Here is a 23,772-nt window from a genome sequence, read left to right on the forward strand (position 1 = left end):
AGCATGTTACAGCGAGGTCAGAGTTCCTCTGTTGGGATAGTTCTCATTCTGCATGTGAACTAGCTGAGAAGCATGTGTTCTTGATCTGTTTTAGAAATAGAAGAGAGGATGGCTGAAGGGATCGTGAACAAAGGGAGATGAATGCTTTGTCCAAATCTAGCGATGCATTTACTATGTGGGAATAGATGGTGTCCTGCCAAGGCAATAGAAAGGAAACTATGATCTGAGTAAAGAACTTACGTATTTGTGAGAATTATCAAATAATTCCAAGGTTAACATTCTAAAAATGTTTTAGAAAACAGTTTTTCAAAATTCACTTAGAAATAATAATTTCATTTCTCTTAATAATGTTGAAAAAAACTTAGACTTAATAGAGATTAGCTTTTTAAGAATTCAATCCATTTACAAAAATAGTTTATGTAATGACAGTTTTCAAAGGGGGGGAAAGGGGTCTGGTGGTAAAAAACTCATTGCATATTGACTGTTTTTCTTTGATTCACAGCAATACCGTGAAGAACTGGATGCCAAGTTTAATACTGATAAATTTAAATGGGACAAAATGTGCCATAGAGAAGCTGCAGTAATGTTGAAAGCGTTTTTCAGAGAACTACCCACCTCTCTCTTCCCTGTGGAGTATATACCTGCCTTCATCACTCTAATGGAAAGTAGGTGGAAGAAGTTAAGTGTGAATGGACCAAGATGTAGGTCTTTTAAAATAAATAAATAAATAAAGTGAGACAGAGCAGAATAATAGAGACGCATAATCAAATGTGCTCATAATGGTACAGATTTGTGTTTCCTGGCAGTGCCTGATGAAGTACTGACTTCGATAGTAAAAAGTCACCTCCTTCTGTATTTATATATCTAAGTCTGGTAGTTAGGATTTAGAGAATTTTATAATCATTAAAAAGAAGCAGGAGTTTGCAGAAAGACCAGGCCCTTCAGATTTCATTTCCTGCTCAACCATCTATTAGCCATGTCATCAGCTTTTCTGAGTTTCAATTACTGCACCTGTAGATTAGAAGTAATAATTACTTGTCAGAGTTGTTATATTAAGTCAGTCATCTAGAATGGTGCCTAATATATAACAGCTCCTCAGAATATGAGCTCCCTCTCTTTCTTAACTCCGAGGTCCTCAGTCTAATGATGTAGCTCCAAATAATGCTACCCAGAAGGTAATTTGTCTTTGAAAATTATAATATCACATGTTTCTGAAAATTATAAAGTCACGTAGAGTTAGTTGGGTAAAAGCAATGAAGCTGGAAAATGCGTGCGGTGTTTGACAATGAATAGTTTGGTATGGTTTGAGCATCGGAAATGTGTACTGTGGAGGGTGAGACAAGAGAAAAATTTAGAAAAGTAGAACCAGGCTTAGATAATGCGAGCTTTGACTACTGACCTGAGTTGTTCAGGATTCACAGCCTAAATATGTATATGCGTGTAATTATTGAGTGATTCTACGCGGACAAAAAAGGACTGTGGCAAACTTGAGAGGGCGTGTCCTGTCTTTTCTAAACAGGTCGGCCACTGCTCAGCTCTAGATAATGGTTGCCAGGCAGGACTGAGAGCCAAACTTCAGGCTTTAATGGGAAAACTCTTAATTTGAAAATGTCAGCCACAATTTTAAACCACAATGTGAGCCTGACAAGTGATATCTGTATCTGCCAATTTACAGCCTTCTGCTGGTTGATCAAAACTATAAAATCATTTAAAACCACAATGAAGGAAAATAGTAGTCAAATCCTAAGTTGTATGACAAAATTTATACTAAAAATTAGTAGGTTCCAAATCTGTAAAATTTTTAACTAAACCAGATCCAGAAAATTATCCTTTTATGTCTTGAAAGAAGACAATATGATCAGCAAGGCGGGCCTTTTTCTAAGCTTTAGTTCATATACTATCTGTGACCAATATCTCTTTTATTTATAAGATCTTGTGTTTTCCTTTTGTGAGAGAAACTTGGAAAAAAAAAGTGAGAAGAGTTAGTTTCCTTCATTCATTTTATTTTAGGTATTGTCATTTTCAGTTCTACAATTTTAATATTTTCCATTGGTCTGCTGGAATGCCCTATCTTTTTGTTCATTACAAGCATATATATCTTCCTTTGCGTCATTAAGCATAGCTATGATAACTGCGTCAAAATCCTTATCCTTTTTTTTTTTTTTTCTAGTTCCAGCATTCTCTGTCGATGTCTTTTCCCTTGAGAATGGGTCACACTTCCATGCTATTTTATATGTCAAGTATCCTGGACAGTGTGAATATTGTATTTTAGACATTCTGGATTCTGTAATTTTTCTTCAAAGAAACTTTTGGGATTGGTTTTGTTTCTTTGTTTTGTTTTACTTTTTTTTTTTAAGTAGATGATTTACTTGACTGGGCAGCAGCTCAACTCTCAGTTCAGTGATTTCATCCTCAGCTGTATTACCCCATACATGCATGGTTCTTGGGTTAGCCAGAGATTTGGGTGGGGTTTATACCAGAATTAGCGGCCTTCCATCTCTGGCTCTCTTCTTCTGGGATTCCTACCATAACTTTCCAGTGCCTGTGGTTGCCCTGAGCCCTGTACTCTGAATGTCCAGGCCAGAACATCTGGGATTTTTTTTTTTTGGAGTTTTAGTCACCGCTTGCAGCACTGAGTGTTTCCTAATCTTAGACTAAAAGCCAAAAAGATGAGGCCCTTCTTCTCTTCCATTCCGTAATTCCAAGTGTCCAATCTCCTGATTTTGTTTATTCTCCATTGCCTCAAGCTGTTGCTTTTTGTATTTTTTCCACATCTTCTAGTTGTTTTCTTCAGGAGGGTTGGTCCAGAGGGGCTTACTCAGCCATTCCAGAAGCAGAACTAGATCCTTTTGTTTTTAAGTCAGTAAACATGGGATGTTTCTATACTTCGATCTAGAAAATGAACTGAAGAATTATCGCTTCCCCCTTATCTGTAATTTATACTCCAAACAACTCAGCGGACAAACTGGGACCTCTGAGGTTTTTTCTTTGTGTTTTTGTTTTGTTTTGCTTGTTATTATGGAATTATGCAAGGAGGATTCAAACCTTTAATGCCAGACCTGTTCAGGGTACCGTAGATCCACCCATGAATTCATTTCCCTTAACATTATCACTCCCTATCTGACTGCGGCCACCACACTTCACTGAAGAGAGTCTGAAAAACATCCTGAAAAGTTTCGCAAAAGTTTCCATATTTGTTGGTATGGCTTTAAAAGTGAAAAATACTGTATTGCCGCTGATTGACCTGCTACCAGCCAACCCTTCAGGGACCCTAGAATTCTGGTCTGCTACCAGCAGGAAAAAACGGCTTTTTGCCACCTAGAGTAAGCTCTGATTGTAACGGGATGTTCTGACGAAGAGAACTGTGAGCGTTTGCCTGGGTGTGTAAGCTGTTCCTCTTCACGCTAGACTCTCAAACTGAGCTCAGAGTTCAGAGTCTTTTCCACTAGTGCAATTACTTTCTCTTTTCAAACTTGGCCCAAAAATTGCCCATAAAATTAAAGGACTAATAATACATCAATCAAATCTTAGACGCTTTCATGAAAATCTTAATAACTTTCTGGGGGACATAATGACCTCAGGAAAAAGATGATTCTCAACTAGGATGCAATAAATAATTTAACTACAAAACTATTCCCTTCAAAACAGTGTAGGACCAGCTTTCCTGAGAAAGTGAAAATGGGTTATTTGCCCCTTTAAACTTTTGATCTTAAAGGGAACATCATAATTTCTCTGAAATTGCTGGAGAGAAACACAGAGGCCTTCAGCTTACATAGACATCTGGTTTTTTTCCCCCCCTTCAGAAGTTATTTCTGATTGCATTGAAGATTATAGACAGCCATCTGCCTGTATTTCTGCATTAAAACAATGTCTTATTTGTCCATAAATACTTTGTATGGAGGCGTGGTCTTGATAGTTTCTATATTCAAGCAAGCTCATGTCAACCCGCTTCAGTCATTTTCAGTAGCATCCTAGACCTGGGTCATTTTTTTGTTTACAAATTTGATATAAAGATCTAAAAATCTGCATGTTGAGACAATATTATTTGGATCTATAAATATTCATCACAGCTGGTTGTTTTTACATGACTACATACACTGGTTATCTCCTCAGTATTCTGGTGCACACGACATTCTATAACCTAGAAGCTTGTCACAAGAGTGTTTGTAAAACAAAGTAACTTTACAGGTAACTGACTGCCTTTCAGCCACTAAATATAAATAGATTTTTCTTCAACTTGAGAACTCCCCACGAATTCTAGAACATAATGCTCCCCTCTAGGGCTCCTCGCCTAGAGACCATTTTGGAGAGAGACAAGGGAAGCCTGAATTCCCTGTTGTTGTTGCTAGGTGCCCTCAAGTCGTTTCTGACTCATAGTGACCTTATGTACAACAGAATGAAACGCTGCCAGGTCCTGCACCATCTTCACAATCATTGTTAGGCTTGAGCCCATCGTTGCCGCCACTATATCAGTCCATCTCATTGAAAGTCTTCCTCTTTTTCACTGACCCTCTGCTTTAGCAAGCACGATGTCCTTCTCCAAGGACTGGTCCCTTCAGATAACATGGCCAAAATACGTGAGACAAAATCTCTCCATCCTCACTTCCAAGGAGCATTCTGGCTTGTAGTTCTTCAAAGGTAGATTTTTTATTCTTCTGGCAGTCCGTGGTATGTTCAGTATTCTTTGCCATTACCAGAATTCAAAGGTATCAATTCTTCCTTATTCATTGTCCAGCTTTTGCACGCGTATGAGGCCATTTGAAAAAGTCATGCACACCTTAGTTCTCAAAGTGACATCTTTGCTTTTTAACACTTTAAAGAGGTCTTTTGTAGCTGATTTGCCTATGCAGTACTGGATTCTCTAGTGTATGCTAAATTTTCAGCACAGCTGGTTGTGGATTGTCTAGTTGTGGTTGGAATCCCTGAGATTCCTTCTGAGGAAAGAAGCCAGCAGAGAACCTAAGTGTAAATGCCAGCCCTTTGGTGCCCTCTTGTGTCATTGTTAAGGAATAAAGTACTCAAGAAACTCCAAAGATTCAACTACAGTCACCTTCCCTAAAAAAATGTCCATGTCAGATCTAGAACTAGGTATCACAGATCATAATAACAATAGCAAACACTTTTATATGGTGGTAATTGTGTACATGTAGGAACTTAAACACTATGTGTATTAATTCATTGAATCCTCATAATAGCCCTGTGATGTAGGTACTATGATTACCTTATTTTACAAATGATAAAATAGAAACAACAAGAGGTTAAATTACCCTATTAAGTCGTAGGAGCAGGATTTGAATCTGTTTCTAGCATCTATGTGCTTATACTTTCCTGCCTCATTATGTGGATGTGAGATTTATTTTCTCTTAAATTGAGCCTCAAGTCTTTTGCTTGTAGTATAAAACAAGGTATGTGAAAATGTGTTGAAAAGGGAAATGCTACACAAGTCCATGATTATTTTGAGGATTTTGTTCGCCACTTTCCCCTACAGTGGCATCATGGGATGTGGAAGGAGTGTTGATAAACTGAACAAATTGAACAAATTTACATTGCCGGGCACAAAACCTGTCTTCATACCGGAAGTTGCCGGTCATCCTCCTGTGCCAGCAGATGTTAGCAAGAAATGCTGTCAGAATGCATCAGTGGTGTTAAAATATGTGATGATTTCTCTCTTTTCTTTATAGGAGGGCCTCATATCAAAGTCCAGTTTCAAGCCTTACACCTCATGATCATGGCGCTGCCTGATGCCAACAGAGACACAGCCCAGGTATGCAGTGTCGGCCTCATGGTCTGTCACCAGGCTCTTAGCGGTCAGAGGGAATGGCTCGTCAGGGAAGATGAAAGCCAAGATGACAACTTACTGAGCAATCTGAGCATTCTCCACACCTATTGCCTTTGATTGTTCCCACTGCTGTTCTTCTGAGGAAGACACAAAGGAATATAAATCTTAACATCTTCTTTGGACATTTAGGATTCTTTCATTCAACCTAGCAGCATATGCCAAGTGTCTATCATGTGCCAGGCACTGGGCTAGGTGGAGGGGGAGGAGAAGAAATAAAGATGAAAGAATTAAATGGAATAATGTCAGAAGAAAATGAAACCATTATGTAACTGGTAAAATATGAAACTCTATCATTGTTGGTCCTCACCTAGTCTCCTTAATCTAGCAGCAAAAACTCCAAAGTGTCTATGGAGAGGAAACCTCAAATTACTGATTGAAATGAGATGTTTATGTCTTATAATTTATGATAATAATTTAACTTTAAGAATTCTAGACTCTCAATTTTAAAGATAATCTGATAGAAGCTTGTTGTTTTACAGATCAGGAAAATTGTTATTTTTGTTGTTGTTGTTAGGCGCCATCAAGTCAGTTCCGGCCCATAGAGACTCTACGTGCAACAGAACGAAATAGTGCCTGGTCCTGCACCATCCTCACAATCATTGCTGTGTTTGAGCCCCTTGTTGCAACCACTGTGTCAATCCATCTCATCGAGGGTCTTCCACTCTTTTGCTGACCCTCCACTTTACCAAACATGATGTGCTACTCCAAGATGGAGCCCTCCTGATAACATGTCCAAAGTACTTAATGACATAGTCTCACTGTCCTTGCTTCCAAGGAACATTCTGACTGTACTTCTTCCAAGACATACTTGTTCGTTTGTCTGGCAGTCCATGGTATATTCAATATTCTTCACCAAAACCATAATTCAAAGGCATCAATTCTTCTTCGGTCTTCCTTATTCATGTCCAGCACGCATATGAGGCAACTGAAAATACCGTGGGTTGGGTCAGGCATACTTTAGGCCTCAAAGTGACATCTTTGCTTTGTAACACTTGAAAGAGGCCTTTTGCAACAGATTTACTCAATGCAATGCGTCATTTGATTTCTTGACTGACGCTCCCAGGGGTATTGATTGTGGATCCAAGTAAAATGAAATCCTTGACAAACGTCAGTATTTTCTCCGTTATCGTGATACTGCTTATTGTTCCAGTTGTAAGGATTTTTGTTTTCTTTATGTTGAAGTGCAATCCATACTGAAGGCTGTAGTCTTTGATCCTGATGCCACTTTCTTCTTCGTATAGTCCAGCCTCTTGGATTATTTGCTCAGCATACAGATTGAATAAGTTTGGAGAAAGGATACAACCTTGACCACACCTTTCCTGATTTTAAACCACGTAGTATTCTCTGGTTCTGTTCAAACGACTGTCACTTGTTCTATGTACAGCTATGTCCATGAGCACAATTAAGTGTTCTGGAATTCCCATTCTTTGTAATGTTATCTATAATTCGTTATGATCCACACAGTTGAATGCCTTTGCGTAGTCAATGAAACACAGGTAAACATCTTTCTGGTTTCCTCTGCTTTCAGCCAAGATCCATCTGACATCAGAAGTGATGTCCCTCGTTCCACGTCCTCTTCTGAATCTGCCTTGAATTTCTGGCAGTCAATGTACTGCTGTAACCATTTTTGAATTATCTTCAGCAAAATTTTGCTTGCGTGTGATACTAACAATATTCCGTAATTTCCGCATTCCACAACACATTTGTCACTTTGTTCTGCTGTGGTGCCTTTTGTGTTTCCGTGATGCTGAAAGCTTTGTCACCTGTATTTCAAATACCAGCAGTGTCACCCACAATGGACAGCTACCAAACTAAGACAGGCTAGGAAGAAGGACCTGGCAATCTACTTCTAAAAAACCTTATGAAAACCTTATGAATAGCAGCAGAACATAGTCATCCCAAATATCACTCCCTTTTTTAAAAAAAGTAACATCTTTGCTTTCTGTCAGTAAATATAAAATTCCTCTTGCTATTACGATAACAATATTATATACAATAGGAAATTTGGTATTTGTGCAACAGGTATTTGAAATTTTGGAAATGAATTAGAGGTAGGAATGTGTTGGGAAGAGCCCATAAAGTTTTTTGTTTTTGTTTTTTAATTTTCATGGTGCTTTAAGTGAAAGTTTACAAATCAAGTCAGTCTCTCACACAAAAACTTATACACACCTTGTTACATACTCCAAATTGCTCTCCACATAAGGAAACAGCCCGCTCCCTCCTTCCACTATCTCTTTTTGTGTCCATTTTGCCAGCTTCTAACCACCTCTACCCTCTCATCTTCCCTCCAGGCAAGAGATGCCAACATAGTCTCAAGTGTCTACCTGATCCAAGAGGCTCACTCCTCACCAGAATCCCTCTCCAACCCATTGTCCAGTCCAATCCATGTCTGAAGAGTTGGCTTCGGGAATGGTTCCTGTCCTGGGCCAACAGAAGGTCTGGGGGCCATGACCACCAGGGTCCTTCCAGTCTCAGTCAGACCATTAAGTCTGGTCTTATGAGAATTTGGGGTCTGCATCCCACTGCTCTCTTGCTCCCTCAGGGGTTCTCTGTTGTGTTCCCTGTCAGGGCAGTCATCAGTTGTAGCTGGGCACCATGTAGTTCTTCTGGTCTCAGGATGATGTAGTCTCTGGTTCATGTGGCCCTTTCTGTCTCTTGGGCTCATAATCACCTTGTGTCCTTGGTGTTCTTCATTCTCCTTTGATCCAGGTGGGTTGAGACCAATTAATCATCTTAGATGGCTGCTTGTTAGCATTTAAGACCCCAGACGCCACTGTTCAAAGTGGGATGCACAATGTTTTCTTCATAGATTTTATTATGCCAATTGACTTAGATGTCCCCTCAAACCATGGTCCCCAAAAACCCCCACCCCTGCTACGCTGGCCTTAGAAGCATTCAGTTTACTCTGGAAACTTCTTTGCTTTTGGTTTAGTCCGCTCGTGCTGACTGCATCTGTATTGTGTGTTATCTTTTCCATCACCTAAAGTAGTTCTTATCTACTATCTAATTAGTGAATACTCCTCTCCCACCCTCCCTCCTTCCCCCCCCCATAACCATCAAAGAATATTCTCTGTTTAAACTATTTCTTGAGTTCTTATAATAGTGGTCTTATACAATATTTGTCCTTTTGCAACTGACTAATTTCACTCAGCGTAATGCCTTCCAGATTCCTCCATGTTATGAAATGTTTCACAGATTCATCACTGTTCTTTATGGATGCATAGTATTCCATTGTGTGAATATACCATAATTTATCATTCATCCTTTGATGGGCACCTTGGTTGCTTCCATCTTTTTGCTATTGTAAACAGTGCTGCAGTAACATGGGTGTGCATCTATCTGTTCCTTTAAAGGCTCTTATTTCTCTAGGATATATTCCAAGGAGTGGGGTACTGGATCGTATGGTAGTTCTATTTCTGCCTTTTTAAGGAAGTGCCAAATTGATTTCCAAAGTGGTTGTACCATTTTACATTTCCACCAGCAGTGTATAAGTGTTCCAATCTCTCCACAGCCTCTCCAACATTTATTATTTTGTGTTTCTTGGATTATGCCAGCCTTGTTGGAGTGAGGTGAAATCTCACTGTAGTTTTGATTTGCATTTCTCTAATGGCTAATGATCATGAGCATTTCCTCATGTATCTGTTAGCTACTTGAATGGCTTCTTTAGTGAAGTGTCTGTTCATGTCTTTTGCCCATTTTTTAATTGGGTTATTTGTCTCTTTGTAGTTGAGGTTTTACAGTATCATGTAGATTTTAGAGATCAGGTGCTGATTGGAAATGTCATAGCTAAAAACTTTTTCCCAGCTTGTAGGTAATCTTTTTACTCTTGTGGTGAAGTCTTTGGATGAGCATAGGTGTTTGATTTTTAGGAGCTCCCAGTTATCTAGTTTCTCTTCTGCATTGTTAGTAATGTTTTGTATACGGTTTTTACCATGTATTAGAGCTCCTAATGTTGTCTCTATTTTTTCTTCCATGACGTTTTGGTTTTAGATTTTGTATTTAGGTCTTTGATCCATTTTGAGCTCGTTTTTGTGCATGGAGTGAGGTATGGGTCTTGTTTCATTTTTTTGCAGATGGATATCCAGTTAATGAAGCACCATTTGTCAAAAAGACTGTCTTTTCCCCATTTAACTGTTTTGGGGCCTTTGTCAAATATCAACTGCTTATATGTGGATGGATTTATGTCTAGATTCTCAATTCTGTTCCATTGACCTATGTATCTGTTGTTGTACGAGTACCAGGCTGTTTCAGCTACGATGAGGGTATAATAGGTTCTAAAATCAGTAAAGTAACGCCTCCCACTTTGTTCTTCTTTTTCGGTAATGCTTTACTTATCTGGGGCCTCTTTCCCTTCCCTGTGAAGTTGGTGATTTATTACTCCATCTCATTAAGGAATGTCATTGGAATTTGAATCGAAATTGCATGAACTGTATATATCGCTTTTGGTAGAATAGACATTTTTATAATGTTAAGTATTCCTATGCACGAGCAAGGTACGTTTTTTCCACTTATGTAGGTCTCTTTTGGTTTCTTGCAGAAGTGTACTGTAGTTTTCTTTGTATAAGTCTTTTACATCTCTGGTAGATTTATTCTTAAGTATTTTATCTTCTTGGGGGCTAGTGTAAATGGTATCGATTTGGTTATTTCCTCTTCGATGTTCTTTTTCTTGTTGTAGAGGAATCCAACTGATTTTTGTATGTTTATATTGTATCCCGATACTCTGCTGAACTCTTCCATTAGTTTCAGTAGATTTCTTGAGGCTTCCTTAGGGTTTTCTGTGTATAAGATGTCATCTGCAAATACAGATACTTTGACTTCTTCCTTGCCAATCTGGATGCCCTTTATTTCTTTATCTAGCCTAATTGCTCTGGCTAGGACCTCCAGCACAATGTTGAATAACAGCGGTATTAAAGGGCTTTTTCTTGTCTGTTTCCCGATCTCAAGGATAATGCTTTCAGTCTCTCTATTTAGGATGATGTTGGCTTTTGGCTTTGTATAAATGCCCTTTATTATGTTGAGGAATTTCCTCCTATTCCTATTTTGCGGAGAGTTTTTATCGTGAATGGGTGTTGAACTTTGTCAAATGCCTTTTCTGCATCAATTGATAAAATCATGTGATTCTTGTCTTTGTTTTATTTCTATGGTGGATTACACTGATTGTTTTTCTAATGTTGAACCATCCCTGTATACCTGGTATGAATCCCGTTTGGTCATGGTGAAGTATTTTTTGATATGTTGTTGAATTCTATTGGCTTGAATTTTGTTGAGGATTTTTGTATCTAAGTTCATGAGGGATATAGGTCTATAATTTCCTTTTTTTGTGGTGTCTTTACCTGGTTTTGGTATCAGGGATCTGGTGGCTTCATAGAATGAGTTTGGTAGTATTCTGTCCTTTTCTATGCTCTGAAATAGCTTTAGTAGTAGTGGTGTGAACTCTTCTCTGAAAGTTTGGTAGAACTCTGTGGTGAAACTGCCCGGACCAGGGCTTTTTTTTTGTTGTTGGGGTTATTTTGGTTACCTTTGCAATCTTTTCTTTTGTTATGGATCTATTTAGTTGTTCTACCTCTGTTTGTGTTAGTTTAGGCAGGTAATGTGTTTCTAGGAATTCATCCATTTCTTCTAGGTTTTCAAATTTGTTAGAGTACAGTTTTTCATAGTAATCTGATATGATTCTTTTAATTTCAGTTGGTTCTGCTGTAATATTGCCCGTGTCATTTCTTATTTGGGTTATTTGCTTCCTTTCCTATTTTTCTTTTGTCAGTTTGGCCAGTGGTTTATCAATTTTGTTGCTTTTTCAAAGAACCAGCTTTTGGTCTTGTTAACTCTTTCAATTGTTTTTCTGTTTTCTGTTTCATTTAGTTCTGCTCCTAGTTTTATTATTTGTTTTCTTCTGGTGCCTGAGGGTTTCTTTTGTTGCTCTCTTTCTATTTATTCAAGTTGTAGGGATAATTCTTTGATTTTGGCCCTTTCTTCTTTTTGTATATGTGCATTTATTGATATAAATTGACCTCTGAGCACTGCCTGGCTGTGTCCCAAAGTTTCTGATAGGAAGTGTTTTCATTCTCTTTGGAGTCTATGAATTTCTTTATTCCATACTTAATTCCCTGTATAATCCAGTTTTTTGAGGAGGGTGTTGTTCAGTTTCCAAGTGTTTGATTTCTTTTTCCTGCTTTTTCTTTTACTGATTTCCACTTTTATAGCCTTATGGTCAGAGAAGATGCTTTGTAATATTTCAATATTTTGGATTCTGCTAAGGCTTGCTTTATGACCTAATGTGTGGCCTATTCTAGAGAATGTGCACTAGAAAAGAAAGTGTGTTTGGCTGCTGTCAGGTATAGTGTTCCATATATGTTTATGAGGTCAATTTGGTTGATTATGGCATTTAGATCTTCCATGTCTTTATTGAGCTTCTTTCTGGATGTCCTGTCCTTCAATGAAAGTGGTGTGTTAAAGTCTCCTACTATTATTGTGGAGCTGTCTATCTCAATTCTCAATGCTGATAGAGTTTGTTTTATGTATCTTGCAGCCCTGTCATTGGGTGCATAAATATTTAATATGGTTATGTCTTCTTGGTATATTGTCCCTTTAATCATTATATAGTGTCCTTCCTTATCCTTTATGATGGATTTAACTTTAAAGTCTATTTCGTCAGAAGTTAATATGGCCACTCCTGCTCTTTTTTGATTGTTGTTTGCTTGATTTTTTTCCATCCTTTCAGTTTTAGGTTGTTTGTGTCTCTAAGTCTAAGGTGTGTCTCTTGTAGGCAGCATATAGATGGATCTTGTTTTTTAATCCATTCTGCTACACTTTGTCTCTTTATTGGTGCATTTAGTCCATTTACATTCAGCATAATCATGGATAGGTATGAATTTAGTGCTATCATTTTGATGTCTTTTTTTGTGTGTTGTTGACAGTTTCTTTTTCCCACTTAATTTTATGTGCTGAGTAGATTATCTTTATATATTGTCCTTTCCTCATATTCGTTGTTGTTGATTGTGTTTCTGCTGAGTCTCTATTTTTTTTCTTGTATTTTATTTTGATGAGTAGGATAGTTAGTCTCCTTTGTGGCTACCTTATTATTTACCCCTGTTTTTCTAAATTTAAACATAACTTTTATTTCTTTGTATCACCATAATTTCCCCTCCATGTGGAATGTCTATGATTACATTTCTTAGTCCTATTTATTGTTTTAATGTTGTCTTCTTTTACATAATAACATCACTGTCCCATAAAGTTTTGTGTCTGTTTTATTGTGGTAAATATACATGCAACAAAATATTTGCCATTTCAACATTTTTACATGTACAATTCAGTGGCATTTATCATACTTATCTTGTTTTTCAATTATTACCACTGTCTATATCCATATTTTTCCATCATCCTTAATAGAAGCTCAGTGTCCCCTAAGAAATGAGTGCTTCTTTCTCCCTCCCTCCCGCCCCAGGTAACCACCAGCAACCTTAGGTCTCTATACACATGCCTGTACTAGATATTTCATATAAGTGAAGTCCTCATAATTTTGAGGTCAGTGAATACAATGCCGAAAACCAGAATGATTCTTAGTGCTACCTCTTATCTGACATTTCAATGTTCTGAGGACCTTTTTCCCTACATTGCAAAAACATCTATGTCAGATTATAAAATCACCATTTTTAATTATCATCAATATGCACCCATACATCCTGGACTATTTCCTCCATTTCTCTCTGCTCCATTGCTCTCCCCATCCCCTAATCTTACTGAATCCCTCCTATCATTTCTGGCCTCAGAACCGCTGATCTTCACCCCAAGAATGTTGATTAGCTATGACATAAGAATGTCTGTTTCTGATATAATTTGGTAATTTTTCAAAACCTGAAAATAGATTACCTTGCGTTTGGGCTTTGTCTCAACAATGTTCTTTTACCAAAAATGAAAATAAAGAATGCATCTGATTGTAGATATTGTTGCTCTTAGGTGCCATTGAGTCAGTTCCAACTCAACGGATGCGTTCTTTTTTTTTAAATTTATTAAAAGAACCCTTTGGTTGTTTCCATCTTTTTACTATTGTGAATAATGCTGCAATTAACATGGGTGTGCATGTATCTATTAATGTGATTCCTCTTATTTCTCTAGGATATATTCATAGGAGTGGGATTGTTGGATCGTATGGCATTTCTATTTCTAGCATTTTAAGGAGGTTTCATATCATTTTCCATAGTGGTTGTACAATTTTACATTACCACCAGCAGTGCATAAAAATTACAATCCCTCCACAACCTCTCCAATATTTGTTATTTTCTGTTTCTTTCTTTTCTTTTTTTCTTTTTGATTAATGCCAATAATGTTGGGGTGAGATGGTATCTTATTGTCGTTTCAATTTGAATTTTTCTAATGTCTAATGATCGTGAGCATTTCCTCGTATGTCTGAATGTCTTCTTTGTGAAGTGTCTATTCATATCCTTTGCCCATTTTTTATTGGATTATTTGTGTTTTTGTTGTTGAAGTGTTCTATAAATTTTAGAGATTAGACCTTTGTCAGATATGTCCTAGTCAAAATTTTTTTCCCAGCCTGCAGGTTCTCTTTTTACTCTTTGGGTGAAGTCTTTTGATGAACATAAGTGTTTAATTTTTAGGAGCTCCCAGTTATCTAGTTTATCTTCTGATGTTTGTACATTGTTAGTTATGGTTTGTATTCTCATAATGCCATGTATCAGGCCACTAGCATTGTCCCTATATTTTCTTCTGTGATTGTTATCATTTTGGGTTTTATATTTTGGTCTTTGATCCATTTTGAGTAAGTTTTTGTGTATAGTGTGAGGTATGGGTCCTGTTTCATTTTTTCGAAGATGGGCATCCAGTTTTGCCAGCAGTGTATGTTAACAAGACTGTCTTTGTCCCATTTAATGGACTTTGGTTATTAAAAATCAGCTAGCCATAGGTGGATGGATTTACATCTGGGTTCTTGATTCTGTTCCATTGGTCTATGGGTCTGTCATTGAACCAGTACTAGGCTGTTCAGACTACTGCAGCTGTGTAATAGGTTTTGAGAGGTAGTGTGAGGCTTCCTACTTTGCTCTTTTTCTTCAGTAATGCTTTGCTTCTCCGGGGACTCTTTTCTTCCCATATAAAGTTAGTGATTAGTTTTTCCATCTTGTTAAAGAATCCTGTTAGCTTTTGGACTGGAATTGAATTTTCACAACATTGAGTCTTGCTATCCATAAGAATGGTATGCTTTTCTATTTATGTAGGTCTCTTGGTTTCTTACAATAGTGTTTTGTAGTTTTCTTTGTATAGGTCTTTTACATCCCAGGTGAGATTTATTCCTAAGTATTTTTATCTTTTAGAGGTATTATAAATGGTACTGTTTTTCTGATTTCCTTTTCGAAGTTCACATTCTTGGTGTGTAGAAATCCAATAAATTTTTGTATGTTGATCTTGTATTCTGCTACTCTGCTGAATCTTTCTATTAGTTCCATTTTTTTTGGTGGGGGGTGGGAATCTTTAGTGTTCTGTATGTATAGGATCATATCATGTGTGAATAGGGATAGTTTTACTTCTTCCTTTCCTAATTTGGATATCCTTTATTTCTTTTTCTTGCCTTATTGCTTTAGCTAGGACTTCCAGCACAATGTTAAATGGGAGTGGTGATAAAGGGCATCCTTGTCTTGTTCCTGTTCTCAGGCGAAATGCTTTCAGCCTCTCTTCATTGAGAATGATGTTGGCTGTTTGTTTTGTACAGATGCCCTTTGTTATGTTGTGAAATTTCCCTTCTATTCCTATTTTATTGAAAATTTTTATCAAGGATAGGTATTGGACTTTACCACAAATGCCTTTTCTGTGTCAGTTGAGCTGATCATGTAATTCTTTTCCTTTGTTCTATTTATGTAGTCAGTTACGTTGATTGATTTCTAATGTTGGACCAACCTTACATACCTGGTGTGAATCCCACTTGGTTGTGGTGTATTATTTTTTTTGATACAATGCTGAAGTCTATTGTTTAGAATTTTGTTGAGAATTTTTGCATCTGTAATCGTGACAGAGACTGATCTGTAATTTTCTGTTTTGTGGTGTCTTTGCCTGCCTTTGGTATCAGGCTTATTCTGGCTTTATAGAATGAATTTGAGAGTATTCCTTACTTTTCTATGCCCTGAAACAGTTTGAGTAGTACTGGTGTGAGTTCTTCTCTGAATGGTAGAATTCTCCAATGAAGCTGACAGGGGCCGGGCTTTTTTTTGTTGGGAGTTTTAATTCCTCTTCAATTTCTTCTCTTGTATGAGTCGGTTCAGATTTTCTATTTCAGCTTGTGTTAGTTTAGGTAGGTAGTGTGTTTCCAGAAATTTTTCCATTTCTTCTGGATTCTCAAATTTGTTGGAGTACAGTTTTTCATAGTATACTGTTACAATTCTTTTTATTTCAGTTGGGTCTGTTGTAGTGTCCCCCATTTCATTTCTTATTGGGTTCTCTGCTTCCTCTCCTTTTTTTCTTTTGTCACTTTGGCCAGTGGTTTGTTGATTTTGTTGATCTTTTCAAAGAACCAACTTTAGGTCTTGATTCTTTCTCTTTGTTTCCCTGTTCTCTTTTTCATTTATTTCTGCTCTAATTATTTCCTTTCTTCTGGTGACTGTGGGCTTCTTTGATGTTCTCTTTCCATTCGTTCGAGTTGTAAAACTAATGTATTTATTTTGTCCCTTTCTTCTTTCTTGGTGTGTGCATCTATTGCTATAAATTGAACCTCTGAGCACTGCCTTTGCTGTGTCCCAAAGGTTTTGGTATGATGAGTTTTCATTTCTCATTTAACTCTAGGAATTTTTTGATTCCCTCATTGATTTTTTTCCATTACCCAGTGGTTTTTAAGCCAGGTGTTATTCAGTTTCCATGTATTTGATTTATTTTCCTTGCTCTTCCTATTATTGATTTCTACTTCTATGGTGTTATGATCGGAGAGGATGTTTTGTATTATTTCAATGTTTAGGATTTTATTAAGGGTTGCTATATGACCTAAAATATGGTCTATTCTGGAAAATGTTCCATGTACGTTGGAAAATAATATATACTTTGCTACTGTTGGGTGGACTGTTCTATATATTTGTATGAAGTCAAGTTGTTTGATTTTGACCTTTAACACTTGTGTACCATTGTTGAGTTTCTTTCTGGATGTTCTGTTCTTTACCAAGAGTGATGTATCGATATCTCCTACTGTTATCGTGGAACTGTCTATTTCTCTTTTCAGTGCTTTTAGACTCTGTTATGTATTTTGGAGCCCCGTATTTTGGTGTGTAGATATTTATTCAGGTTATGTCTTCTTGGTGGGTTGTCTCTTTACTCATTATATAATGTCCTTCGTTGTCTTTTATGATTGATTTTTCCTTAAAGTCTATTTTACTTTGAGATTAGTATTGCCACGTCTGCCTTTTTTGGTTACTGTTTGCTTCGTATATTTTTTCCATTCTTTGATTTTTAATATATTTGTGTCTTTGTAGACAGCATATTGATGGGTTGTGCTTTTTTATCCATGCTGCCACTGTCTGTCTCTTTGCAGGTGCATTTTAGCCATTTACATTTAGTGTGATTATTGATAGGTATCAGTTTGTTGCTGTCATATTGTTGTGCCTTTTGGGGAGGGGGGGTGGTGTGCTGACATTTTCTTTGTTTCTCTTACTTTCCTGTGCTAAATTCCTTTTGTTTGTAGGTTTTCCTTTCTTTTCTTTTGTTATTATAGATTTTTCGCTTACTGAGACTTCTTTTTTATTCTGATGAGCAGGTTTGTGGTTACCTTGTAACTTACCCTAATCTTGCTAAGTTTGAACCCACCTTTTATATCTTGATTTCACCTTGACTTTCCATTTGAAAGTTTTATACCTACACTGTTTATAACCCCTTTTATTGTTTTGACCTTGTCATCATTTACAGGCTGATATCTTGTTTCCCTGTTTTAAGTGTTTTAGCTTTGTTTTGTTATCAAGAATTCTTTACAGGTTGGTATCTGGCTAATGCTGTCCTGTGTCCTAGACTCCAGTTGTTGTCTGATGTTGGTTCTATAACCAAAAGACTCTTTTTAATATTTCTTGTAAGTTTTGTTTGGCTTTTGTGAAGTCCCTTGATATCTGGTTACCTGGAAATGCCCTAATTTCACCAATGTATTTGAGAGAGAATTTTGCAAGGTAAATTATTTTTGGTTGGCAGTTTTTTTCTTTCAAGGTTTTATATGTCATCTCTTTGCCTTTGTGCCTGCATAGTTTTTGTTGAATAATCAGAGCTTAGTCTTATTGTTTCCCCTTTGTATGTGACTTCTCATTTTTCTCCAGGTACACTCAGGATTCTTTGTTCGTCTTTGGTTTTGGTAAGTGTGATTATGATATGTCTTAGTGACTTTCTTTTGGGGTCTATCCTATACATGGTTTGTTGAGCTTTGTGGATGGTTGGCTTTTTATCTTTCATGATATTTGGGAAGTGTTTTGTCAGAAAATCTTCAAGAATCTTCTCTGTGTTTTCCATTTTTTCCCTCTATTCTGAAACTCTGATCATGTGCAAATTTTTGCTCTTGATTGTGTCCCATATAATTCTTAGGTTTTCTTCATTTTTCTTGATTCTTTTCTCTGATTTTTCCCCATTCAAAGTGGCACCCATGGATTTGCTTTCAGTCTTCTGATTCTGTCTTCAGTTGTTTTAGATTTGCTCCTAAAACCTTCTTTAAGTTGTCCATTTCTCAAATTTTGTCGTTTTTCTTTTGGATTTCTAGTTCCTGTTTTTTTTAAGATATTTAATTATTTATTTTGATGTTTTATTCTTTGTTATTTTTCTGAATTCTTCTATTGAATTGTTACTGTTTTCCCTTATTTTGGGGTATGTTTTCATCAGTTTTGTCTGTGTTTTAAGTGATTTCGTGTGTTTTTTCCTCTGTTTTGTGTGTATTTTCCTTAATGTCTTTCCTTGGAGGGCCTTAATTATTACCCTTTTGGATTCTATATCAGGTATTCCACTGCCTCTTCTACTGGAAGGTCATCTGATTCTGCAGAAAGATGCCATGATGCGTCTGTCTAGGGCACCATGTTGGCTCCACATCTGTGGGACTTATGAAGATATTATTACCACACAGATACACATTTTTTTTTTTTTTTTTTTTTTTTTGCATTCTAAATTGTGACTGGAGCTAAGATTGAAATTGGGGTGGTATAGTGATCAAGAGCTCTGGCTCAAGAATTAGGTTTCCACAGTTCAAATCCAGGCCCTACCACTTAATATTAGGCAAAACTACTAAATCCCTCTGTGCTTCAGTTTCCTCATCTGTAAAATAAAGTTTATAATAGTACCTTTGTCACAGGATTTGGAATGATGATAACATGAGTGAATGAGTGAACACATATAAAGTACTTAGAATAATGCCTGGCTCATAATAAACCCTCAATAAATATTATTACTATTAAGGGGCATTGCTGGTTCATTGGTAGAATTCTTCCCTTCCATGAAAGAGACCTGCATTTGATTCCCAGCCAATGCATCTCATGCATAGCCACCACCTATCTGTCAGTAAAGCATGTTGCTATGATGTTGGACCAGTTTCAGTAGAACTTCCAGACTAAGAAGACTAGGAAGAAAGGCCTGGTGATCTATTTCCAAAAATCAGTCAATGAAAACCCTATAGATCACAATTTTCTGATCTACAACCAATCACGTGGATGCCTCAGGACTAGGCAGTATTTTGTTCTGTCATGTATGGGATTGCCATGAGTCAGCAGCTGCTAACAGCAACATTATTACTATTATGTGCTATACATTTTATTATCACAGATACTGTAGTAGAAGCCAAACTTGGAAGGCATCTTTTTTTGAATTTCAGTCTGCTGGTGAATTTTAAGAGCTTCTGATAAACATTTGTACTTCAGTGTCTCTACCAGCCTTTTTTAAAATCCTTCTCAAATCTTTCTTCTTTTTAATGCTGAGAACAGCTGCATGTAAATATTTCCCTTTGGTCAGCTGAAGATTCCAAAATTTAAAAGCACAAGAAAAATGGCACCCAAAAAGTAAAAAATTAAAGTTTTTCAGTTAAGTTCATATTTGATTCAGAAATCAGATACTCTTGCTGTTTAAGCAGGTTTTCCTTTCCCAGGGAAAGAGGAGATACTGTTCAGCAGTGGGTTTTTTTGTTTGTTTTTTTTTTTCTTCAAAGTAAAATGCATTTCATGTTTATTTGAGCTGGAGCGTTTTGTCTTCCTGACTTACTCTTTAATTTTAATATTTGTCAAGCTATTTTAGGATAAAAGAAAATATGAAAATGCAAGCTGCTATTTATAGAGACTCCAGTATACTAAACTCCATAAAAATTGAGCCATTTTATGAAGCAGACAAGTGAATAAACTACTCACATTTTTTATTCACACTTTTAAGCAGTTAAAGGAGAAACAGGACACATTTAACACCTCCGTACTTCTGATAATTTTCCAGAGTCACAATGCATGAGTATTGAAATAAATTCTTGCAATCAGTGGTGCCTTTTGATAATTTACAAGAGTGTGACATGATGCTGTTTCTTGTTAGGCCCTCATGACATTCTTCAATAAAGTAATTGCCAATGAATCAAAAAACCGAATGAGTATGTGGAACATTTCTACTGTTATGGCACCAAACCTTTTCTTCAGTAGAAGCAAACATTCTGATTATGAAGAATTACTGTTAGCAAACACCGCAGCCCACATAATTCGCCTAATGCTTAAGTACCAGAAAATTTTGTGGAAGGTGAGTAACAATGTGATGACTGTTTAAGTTCTCCTTGGAAGTCCATCAGCATCCAGAAGATGTAAAGCTCCATGAATAAGCAAATCCTATTTTTTAGATTATAGGAGGATAATCCCAGGTTATATCCTTAACACATTCTCCCTTTTAAACGGGAGCTCTTAAATTTTTTTCTAATCTTTACAAGGCCCAGTATTACCTTTTAGGTTCCAGAACATTGAGTGGCTAGGATATTACCATAAATGAAGGCAAGATTTACTAGGGAAGTAACTGTAAGTCAAGTGTTTTCCCTCTAGTCAAGTTGTATTTCTTCTCCAGGTTCCATCTTTCTTAATCACTCAAGTAAGAAGAATGAATGAAGCCACCATGTTGTTAAAGAAGCAGCTCCCAAGTGTAAAAAAACTGCTAAGGCGGAAGACCATAGAAAGAGAGGTAATGACAAATAAGTGCACAGATAGTGTTTATTACCCAAATTTTTACTTCTTAAGGGAGACACAAAGTAGCTTGTAATTTTAGAACCAAAAAGTTTGTATTCTCATGAAGTATTGAACAGTCCTGCGAAAATAAAAATTGTAATGACTGTGTCCATACCAGAATACGGTAGCCTTTCCATTTTGTTCAATTATGGGCTTTTTGGTTAAAGTACTTGAAATACCTACATCATTGTTTAGTGTTCTGTTGGGTACTTACTGGAAAGGCTAAAATGGTTCTAACAAAAGCTAAAGTTGATATTGTAGTCCCTGTGACCTAGATTTAGGAGGAATATAGTCTCCAATATATCTAATAAGTAGGGAAAGAGATTTAATAAAAGAACATCTAACCTTCAAATTGTTTAGTTTAAATTCACTGAATTGCAAAGAAGTTCTGTTTTAGCATAATTGTTTATGTGGAGATACATAATAGAAATAGGTTCTAGAAAATTTATCTTTACTGTTTTAATTTAATTTGAGAAATGTCAGGCATTGCCTGAGACCTTGATGCAGAGATACATGAAATTTACTTTAGGCTTAAAAGAGCTTATACCTGTCTAGTATGGGAGAAAAATATATACAACAACCATGAGTACACCCAGCAGCAGGCAGTAAGTACCAGACCAGTGGTGCAGACCATGTGCTGGGGCCATGCAGAGGAGAAAGAAGTGTGCTCCAACATGAGAAACTGGGAAAGACTTCACTGAGAAAGTGGCATTTGAGCTATATCTTGAACATAGATATCATTTTGAAGGGAGAAAAGGGGGGAAAGAAAGTTCATTCAGGGGAAAAAAAACAAATGTGTTGCCTTCGAGTCGATTACAACCCATAGTGACCCTAAAGGACAGAGTAGAACTGCCCCATAAGGTTTCCAAGGAGCGCCTGGTGGATTCAAACTGCCGACCTTTTAGTTATCAGTGGTAGCTCTTAACCACTATGCCACCAGGGCTTCCCATTCAGGGAAAGGGAATAGTAAATGCCAAGGCGGTGAGAAGTGTTACTATTGATTTATCACAATCAGGATGAATGGCTGTATGCCCTATTGATTATAGGCAAAACCAAAAGAAAAAAAACCCACTGCCGTCAAGTCAATTCCGACTCATAGCGACCCTATAATAGGCAAAGTCACTTCAAATCAAACAGAACCAACACTTTTATTTGGAAATTAAAAAAAAAAATAGTGTTGATTGAGTTAAAAGTCCAAAAGCTTAAAATTCACCATTTAAACCATTTTAGTGTATACAATTCCATGGATTTTAGTATATTTACAATGTTGTACAACAATCACCACTGTCTAATCACAGAACATTTTCATTACGCCAGAAAAGAAACCCCATAACTACTACTCATTTACTTTCCATCTATTGGTTTACCTATTCTAAACATTTCATATAAATAGAATCATAGAATGTTTGTCCTTTTGTGTCTGACCAGTTTCACTTAGTATAATGTTTTCAAGGCTCATCCATGTCATAGCATGTATCAGAACTTCATTTCTCTTTATGGCTGAATAATATTACATTGTACTTAAATACCACATTTTGTTTTTCTGAAAATAGTCATCCTAATGAATTTGAAGTGGTGTCTCAATGTGGTTTTGACTTACGTTTCCCTAATGACTAATGACATTGAACATCTTTTCATGTGCTTATTGGCCATTTGTACATCCTCTTTGACTAACGTCTATTCAAGTCCTCGTAGCATTTTTTTAATTCTTAATTTTGATTGAAATAGACAGCTCATTAATATGTTACAAAATTCAAAAGGTACAAAAGACTATAGACTAAAAATTGGCTGCTTCTGACTTCCCCTCTGGGGGACAAATAATATCACTAATGACAGGGTGTGTGTGCAAAGCCACATGCAGGTGTGCAGACTTCAGAGATACTCCATGCATATACAAGCAAATATGAATCCATGTTCTCCCTTCCTCACACAACAGATCATACACTTGTTTTCTCAACATTAATTTTAAAAACTAAATGCTTTTTCTTTAGGTTACAAGCCCTAAGACTTCAAAAGTACTACAAAAATCACCCTCTTCAAGAAGAGTGGTAAGAAAACAATTTCCTTTTCTCCCTATTAACTACTTATGTAGTATTCTCTGCCTACACCAAACATATACATGTATAATTTTGGTCAAACTTGAAATTTTTAATGTGACACATGAAGGAATAGTACAGGGAATCTACTAAATGATCATTTGTATCTAAGTGAGTGTAATAGTAAGTAATGGGGGAACTGAGATTATTATGATCATAGGTCCAATAATGTCAGGAATATGGAATTTATCTTGCAAAGGCTTCAGGTAAGCTGGAAGAGGAGGGATATGAGATGATCAAATGAGCATTGTAGGAGTACAATTTTGGCTTCAATTAGCCAGGTGCACTCTATCACCCCTCCCCCCCCCCCCAAGTCCAAAACCCACATTATCTATTCCCTGGCATGCTGGTAATATTAAGAAGGTCTTGTAAGTACTGGCCTTGTTTTAAAATATTTTTTCTAGGATGTGTGTTGAGTCAACTCACGTAAACCTTCTACATGGACAATGCCATCGTTTAAGAATATCTGAGGATTAGCCAGGTCCTCAAACAAGTAAAATTTATTTCTGTTCATCTTCTAGATAAAAAAAAAATTAATTTTAAAATTATTTAAGTTTTGAAACAAAAAATTTTCCAGTTAATTCTGGAAAAACAGAAATTTCTATTAATTAGACAGCTCTCTTCTTTGAACAGGAGTCTGTGGGTGGTT

At 36.6% G+C, this 23,772-nt stretch overlaps 1 protein-coding gene across 11 annotated transcripts in view; it reads left to right on the top strand.

Moving 5' to 3' along the window:
* The window catches only part of ARHGAP28 (Rho GTPase activating protein 28), a 220,327-nt gene that overhangs the window by 177,965 nt on the left and 18,590 nt on the right, over positions 1-23,772 (top strand). For 10 of the 11 annotated variants that reach the window (XM_049902497.1, XM_049902504.1, XM_049902495.1 and 7 more), the window contains 5 exons: positions 503-665; positions 5,682-5,764; positions 20,357-20,554; positions 20,870-20,983; positions 23,019-23,075. In XM_049902497.1, the coding sequence (XP_049758454.1) occupies positions 503-665; positions 5,682-5,764; positions 20,357-20,554; positions 20,870-20,983; positions 23,019-23,075 (615 nt within the window). The remainder of the gene's footprint in view (positions 1-502; positions 666-5,681; positions 5,765-20,356; positions 20,555-20,869; positions 20,984-23,018; positions 23,076-23,772) is intronic. The other variant, XM_049902496.1, reaches the window with a different exon arrangement.

This window comes from Elephas maximus, chromosome 11 (assembly GCF_024166365.1).
Source record: "Elephas maximus indicus isolate mEleMax1 chromosome 11, mEleMax1 primary haplotype, whole genome shotgun sequence".
Lineage (NCBI taxonomy): Eukaryota > Metazoa > Chordata > Mammalia > Proboscidea > Elephantidae > Elephas > Elephas maximus.